Consider the following 6566-nt stretch of genomic DNA (forward strand, 5'->3'; position numbering starts at 1 on the left):
AGCCAACCTAATATTGTTGATCGCGGTGGGAAGTCATCAAGGCCATGATCCTGTCCGACCATCGCCTCGATGAAGAAGCCGTCGCAACCGAAAGAGCAACATGTCCAAGAGCCTGACCCCTCAATAACCAATAAATCTCCGGTCCTCATGCCTACACCAGTGGATGCATCAGCTTAGCGGAGATGTGGTCGAAGGATTCCGAAGTGTGGGAAGTCGCCACCATCACCACGCCGACAAATCCTACAAACCCTAGTCTCACAGTCCAAAAGGACGACAGAGATCTACGCCGTGAATCATCCACAAACAACACCAACGAGATGTGAAGGCTCTAGAAAAAAAATGTCTGATTCGTTTTACTTTCTTGTCAAACTTATTGTAAGTTTGGTCAGGCTTTTAAAAGATCCACCTAAAGCCAGAAAAGACATGACTTACATTTTGATGAAAGCGGGAGTAGTGTTTCGCGCGGAGACAAAATGTGGACGCAAATTGATGTTCAAATTGTGGATGCAAATCGATATTTTAACATCAATTCGGTCCGGCCGCAAGTTCGCATGTGTCTCTCGCGAGGCCAAGGAAGACTAGGGTTTCTTGCCTCCTGCTGGGTGCGTACCTTGTCCCCTGTGGCCTTAGGCTACGGAGGCGTGGTGGATCTCAGTCCTTGCTGGCGGGAGGGCTCTTTCTTCGTCTTCAGATGTCTTTTGTGTCTGTTTAGGGCTTGTGTCTTACTCAGAAAGACGAGGCGGTGGCGGCTCCCTGAAGATGGAATAAAGTTCTTCCTGCCTAGCCTCCGTCCCGATGGCGTGACTAGTATCAGTGGAGGGTGTGTGGAGGTGTGCTTTTAGGTGGATCTCACGGGATTCAGTCGATGGTTGTCTTTGGTCGATCCGCTCGGATCCGATCTTATGTTCGTGTGTCTTCAGGTTGGATCATTCCTATCTATGCTTATCTTCAATGATGGCGGTTGCTGTTATGGCGTAAAATTTGTACAAAATGTCGACTAGTTTGTGTGCGTGGACGATTTAGAGGCATTTGCTCTAATCCGAAGCATAAACAAAGACAGGGGTAGCGCTGGTCCTATGGGTCTTAACATGACAACTCTCCGCCTGCTTAGTACAACAAGTTTTGCCCGGCTCTAGCGAGGAAGGGGTGATGACGGCGACGCCCCTTCGGCTCGCTTAGTGCCTATAGTCGTCGCCAGGTGGTCTACGAATCTGAATGTAATTTATATTATTGCTGGTGCTTGTTGTACTGCCATAATTGATGATGAATAGATTGAAAATTTCCCCGCAATTTTTTTCCGCCTCCACAATGCTCCTTCCTGAAGTTCTCAAGGTTTTACGAGTTCCACGCAAATCAAAAGAGCTGTCTCCAGGTGAGAGTATGCACTACGCCGCGCGCGCGTGGCGTTGGGTGACGTTTGATAGTGGCTGCATGCATGGGTGCAAGATCGATCGTGCTAGCGTAGCGATAAGCCGTGTCACCAGCCTGTCGACCAGAAAGCCTTGGGGGGCCCGACGGAGTACGTGCGGGGCACACCGCACCGGATCTCCCGCTGGAACACCACCACCCCCCCTTTAAGTTTTAACAAACCCACATCCGAGTCAGCAAAGCTCCCTAGCCACCATAGCTAAGCTAACCTCCGACCGAGCTCGAGCCACTCGCTGTGCCGGCCCGTGACCGTGAGCCTTAGCCCTTAAGCTTCTCTCTCCACCCTCCCTCCCCGGCACGACTATATAACGCCACCCGCCGCGCGCCGCCATTTCCCAATCCATCCATCGAATCCACGTGCTGCTCTATCGCGTCGTACGTCAGCTGAGGAAGCTTCTGTGGGCCAGCTTTGCGGTTGCATACTTGCGTATATGGACTGTGCGGCGGCGGCGGCGGCGATCTACCGGCTGCCGGAGGAGTGCGTGGCGCACGCGATCGCGATGACTACGCCGGGGGACGCGCTCAGCTCCTCCGCCGTGTCCCCGGCGTTCCGGGCCGCGGCCGACTCCGACGCCGTCTGGGACCGCTTCCTGCCGCGCGACCACGCCGACGTGCTCGCCCGCGCCGACGATGCCGGTGACCACCGCGAGTGCTCCATGTCCAACAAGGAGCTCTTCACGCGGCTCTGCAGCCGCCCGGTCCTCCTCGACGGCGCCACCATGGTAACTTACTGATTAATTAAACGGCTCGCATTGTGGATGACAGATTAGTAAAGCTGCTAGCTAGTTGCTGATCGATCCATATTGGCATGGGGCGCACGTGCAGAGCTTCGGGCTGGACAGGCGGAGCGGCGCCAAATGCTGGATGCTGTCGGCCAGGGCGCTGAGCATCGTGTGGGGCGACGACCCCTCCTGCTGGACATGGACTGCCGACCTCCCCGGATCACGGTACGAAGTACGAACGTGCAAATAGCTGCATTGCTTCTTGCTGTGTACGTACTTGTGTTCATGTACGTACGTGGCATATATACAAAATATGTACAGTACACACCAGAGGTTATCGCTTTCTACAAATGCGTTGAAAACATAGAAGATAGAGTATAAAATTCCACGGGAATAGATGCAAGAGCCCACGTTAGTCGAAAGTTACTTGGCTCCTAAGTACCGCGTCGATCGGGTGCCGCTACCAACCAGGCAAATAAAATAAGAAATCACTTATATAGTTTATCACACGCATGCAAGTGTGTTTTTGTTGACCGAATAAAACCTAAGAGTGAACAATTCTTTTCACGCCTTATAACGTGCTCTGAGCCTCTGACGCGTGCCCTGTCTTCTTGTTCTGTTCAGACACGGCATCCTCTTATGACACTGCCTTGTTACACACGTGTCGACACGTACCAGCTTGCATGCATGCACGTACTCCTACCTGCATGCATGTTCGTTCCTACGTGTTCATGCTAATGAATATTGAATTATTGATTGGTACACGTATCTGATCATGTCCGATCCCTTCGTGTATTTCTAGGTTTCCTGAGGTGGCCGAGCTTGTGGACGTGTGCTGGCTAGAGATCACCGGGAAGCTGCAGCTCTCCCTGCTCACCCCACGGACCACCTACGCCGCCTACCTCGTCTACGCCATCACCGACGACTCCTACGGCCTCGAGTGTAACATCGGCATCCTGCCGCCCAAGGCCACGGTCACCGTCGTCGTCTCCGGGAACAGTACCAAGCCGACGTCAACCGCGACGTCCACGTCGACGGAGAACACTATCTGCCTGCAGCACATGCAGGGGGAGGAGGAGACGGCGATGCACCGGCGGAGGCAGGAGTACGTGCGGCCACGGAACAACTACGGGTGGAAGCTGGTCAGGGAGGCCGACATGGACATCAGGTGCCCGCGACGAAGAGGGGACGACGGGTGGACGGAGGTCGAGCTGGGCGAGTTCGCCGTGGCCGGCGAGGAGGACGGGGTGGTCGAGGTGAGCCTCAAGGAGGTGGAGTGCCGGCGGTGGAAGAGAGGGCTCATCGTGCAGGGCATCGAGATAAGGCCCAAGCACACGAACTAATTAATTAACCGATTGGTTTGCTTCGGGGAAAAATTGCGTGCGGATTCTAGAGCAAAGGATATATTAGTGCAGGAACTAATGCTGAAAATGATCAACGGATCATAAGTCCGTCTTTTACTAGGTTGTTGCATGCATGGGCAGACCACGAGCGTATGCATGCATGCAATAAGCATATTTGTATGTGTCCCGGCCGGATTAAGGGAGGCACATGCATGTGGACAGGTGTTGATGCATGGGCCCGGGGCTGTAGAGTTGTTGTCGCCCCCTGCAAAATTTATGCAGTTCATCCTTTTGTTGATCATTGAACAAATTATTTAGAAATGGTTCACGTATTGATATGGTATATATTGCTCTCGTCCAACGAACCTTTTTTCTCTCTCTTCCATACGAAACAGGCTCTTGCCCCGTTTTATAGATACAATACATATCCAAGTACACGACCGACCGATACAAATTAGTGGAGTAAGTCCTCTCACAAATTAATTCATTGGATAGCCAGACAATGAAAATCACATTGAAAAACGTCAAAGATGAAAACCAAAAAACGACTACAATGCTGAAAAATAGCACAGGAGGGCCTCAGAAACATCAAGATACGCACTAGGACACATAAGCTCCACGATAAGGCCCTCAGGAAGGAAAACGGTGCAAAGTGTCGCGACAGTCAAGTCCGAGGTGGACACGGGTTTTCAGCCGGAGCCCCTGGCACAAAGAGAAGAACCATAACAATGCCCTGAAGAGGAGAGCAGCACACGTGGGTGATGCCGTCATAGGCGCCAAAGTGTAGAACTTTAGCTCGATAGCTCATCCATACCACCACAAGGCACAATGGACATCAACGACGCGTGCAGACATACATACCCAGATTTGGGAATTTCAACGCCAAAGGAGAGGACTTCCAAGCCTGAGCCTCCCACCACTACAACCCTCGTAGCCCACACGAGCAAGGAACATAGCCACCACCTCCACCACGAGGCTCGCCGAAGAGCCAACCACAGGGACCGCCACCCGGGGCCACGACCCCTGCATCTAAGGCCCCAACTCCTACCCACACCAAACATGCAACAACTACACAATGAAGGAACATACGGGAATGTTGTTCCTTCCTACCCCTGGCAGCCCCCAGGCCTGTGCCCGAGCCTCAGACACAAGCAAATCAAGGACACTACACCCCAACCTACCCCGATGGGGCATAGTGCGGGTGAAAGCAGATCCACAACCCTTGACGGCGATCTAAACATGGGAGGTGGCTAGCCCGATGACCTCGGCACGTGCAGGTCCGATTAGGATGGGCACGGGCGCCTCAGACCAACCCTGGGAAAGAGAGCCATAGTAGAGGGGCGCACCGCCACGAGCGAGCGCGAGGCCAGAGGGACACACTTTTTTTAGTATACATTGAATATTTTTGTATACACATTGAACATTTTCTATATACACGTTGGTTATTTTTCTAGTACACGAACATTTATTCGAAAACATGTTGAGCAAATGCATATTGAACATTTGTTATATACATGGTGAACATTTTCTAAACACACATTTAACATTTTAAAAAATGCCATGAAAATTTTCTAAAATGTGTGAACACTTTTTTAGAATTATGAACATTTTTTAATGTCATGCACAACTTTTTTTGCAAGTGATGCACATTTTAAAAAAATTACACGAACAAATTTTAGTATTGCGTGATCTTTGTTTAAAACGTCATTAACATATTTTTTAAAGAAATACATCATGAATAATTTAAATGCATGATGAACAATCTTTTAATACGCTTTGAACGCTTTCTTAATACTACATGAACAAATTTTATACCCATGAGGACGTGAACACTATTCTTCATTAGATGAGCATTTCTGAAATATATGGTGAACATTCTTTTAATAATGCATGATAAAAAAGTATAATTACAATACAACCATTTTTAAATACATGATTAAAAGTTATAATTACAATATGAACATTTTTAAATGCACCATGTTTTTTTAAATGCACGATGACCAATTTGTTGGGCCGAAACGCATAGATGACTGGACGAGTGGACGGACACTCGTATCGCACCTTTTTCGGCCTACTTCGCCAAAAACAAAAAAAAACCTTTCGGCCTACTGACCCCTGCTTGAAAACCGAAAAAATCATGATCGTTTACGTAGCACGTACGCTCCCTACCTAGCTTGGCCCCCAATATACCGCCGCCTGCATGTGTCTCCCCCACAGCATAAATTCCAGCTTGGAAGCATCCCAAAGCTGTAAGCATACCATGGACACGGCCATGGCTAATTGACCGAGCGAGGCACAAGTAGCTGTTGGCCGGGGAAGTATCCACATCCATAGACACGGCGGCCTGCGAGATCGACCGCCTGCCGGAGGACCTCCTTGTGCGCGTGATCTCGCTCACGTCGCCGGTCGACGCCAACAGCGCAGCCGCCGTCTCCCGGGCCTTCCGCATGGCCGCCGACACGGACACCGTCTGGTCCTGCTTCGTGCCACGCGAGCTTCCGCGGTTCGCCAAGAAGGAGATCTCCCCGGCGCCGGCATCCAAGAAGGCGCTCTTCAAGCGCCTCTCCTGCCTACCCGCCTTTCTCCCACGGAAGCTCATGGTATTATTTACCCCAATTATCCTGCTTTTTGAACCTTTTGTTTTTCTTTGAAAAAAAGGGGTCGAAACTCTCGGCCTATGCATCATTCCGATGCACGTATATATATTTGAACTTTCATATAACTATGCTTTCCTTAACGAACATATGTTATACGTACTTGTGATGCAGCACATGAGGCTGGACAAGGCTACCGGCGCCAAGTGCTTCATGCTTTCGGCGGAGACACTGCAGATCACCAAGTACCAAGGCTACGTATGGGACTGGACTCCTCTCGGTTTTGATCGCAATGCATGCCACAGTGGCAAAAGGTTAAAGCCATTTCCATGTAGCAAATTCGGTCTAGTGCTTAACAATTGTCTTGATAATTATATCATATGTTTAAGAACATTATGTATTATATTTGTCTAATAAAAAATCTTCATTAGATTCCGGCATGTCGCGACGTTCAGAAACTGTGGCAAGATAGAAATCCG

General features: G+C 50.1%; 1 protein-coding gene across 1 annotated transcript; it reads left to right on the forward strand.

Annotated features, from left to right (window-relative positions):
• The first annotated feature begins 1780 nt into the window (after positions 1 to 1780).
• On the forward strand, positions 1781 to 3613 carry LOC119321158 (putative F-box protein PP2-B12). Its single transcript, XM_037594967.1, has 3 exons — positions 1781 to 2150; positions 2254 to 2375; positions 2953 to 3613. The coding sequence occupies exons 1-3, from the start codon at positions 1860 to 1862 to the stop codon at positions 3491 to 3493; spliced, it is 954 nt and encodes a 317-aa protein (XP_037450864.1). The 5' UTR covers positions 1781 to 1859; the 3' UTR covers positions 3494 to 3613.
• Positions 3614 to 6566: the final 2953 nt, after the last annotated feature.

Source organism: Triticum dicoccoides, chromosome 6B (genome assembly GCF_002162155.2).
Source record: "Triticum dicoccoides isolate Atlit2015 ecotype Zavitan chromosome 6B, WEW_v2.0, whole genome shotgun sequence".
Classification (NCBI taxonomy): domain Eukaryota; kingdom Viridiplantae; phylum Streptophyta; class Magnoliopsida; order Poales; family Poaceae; genus Triticum; species Triticum dicoccoides.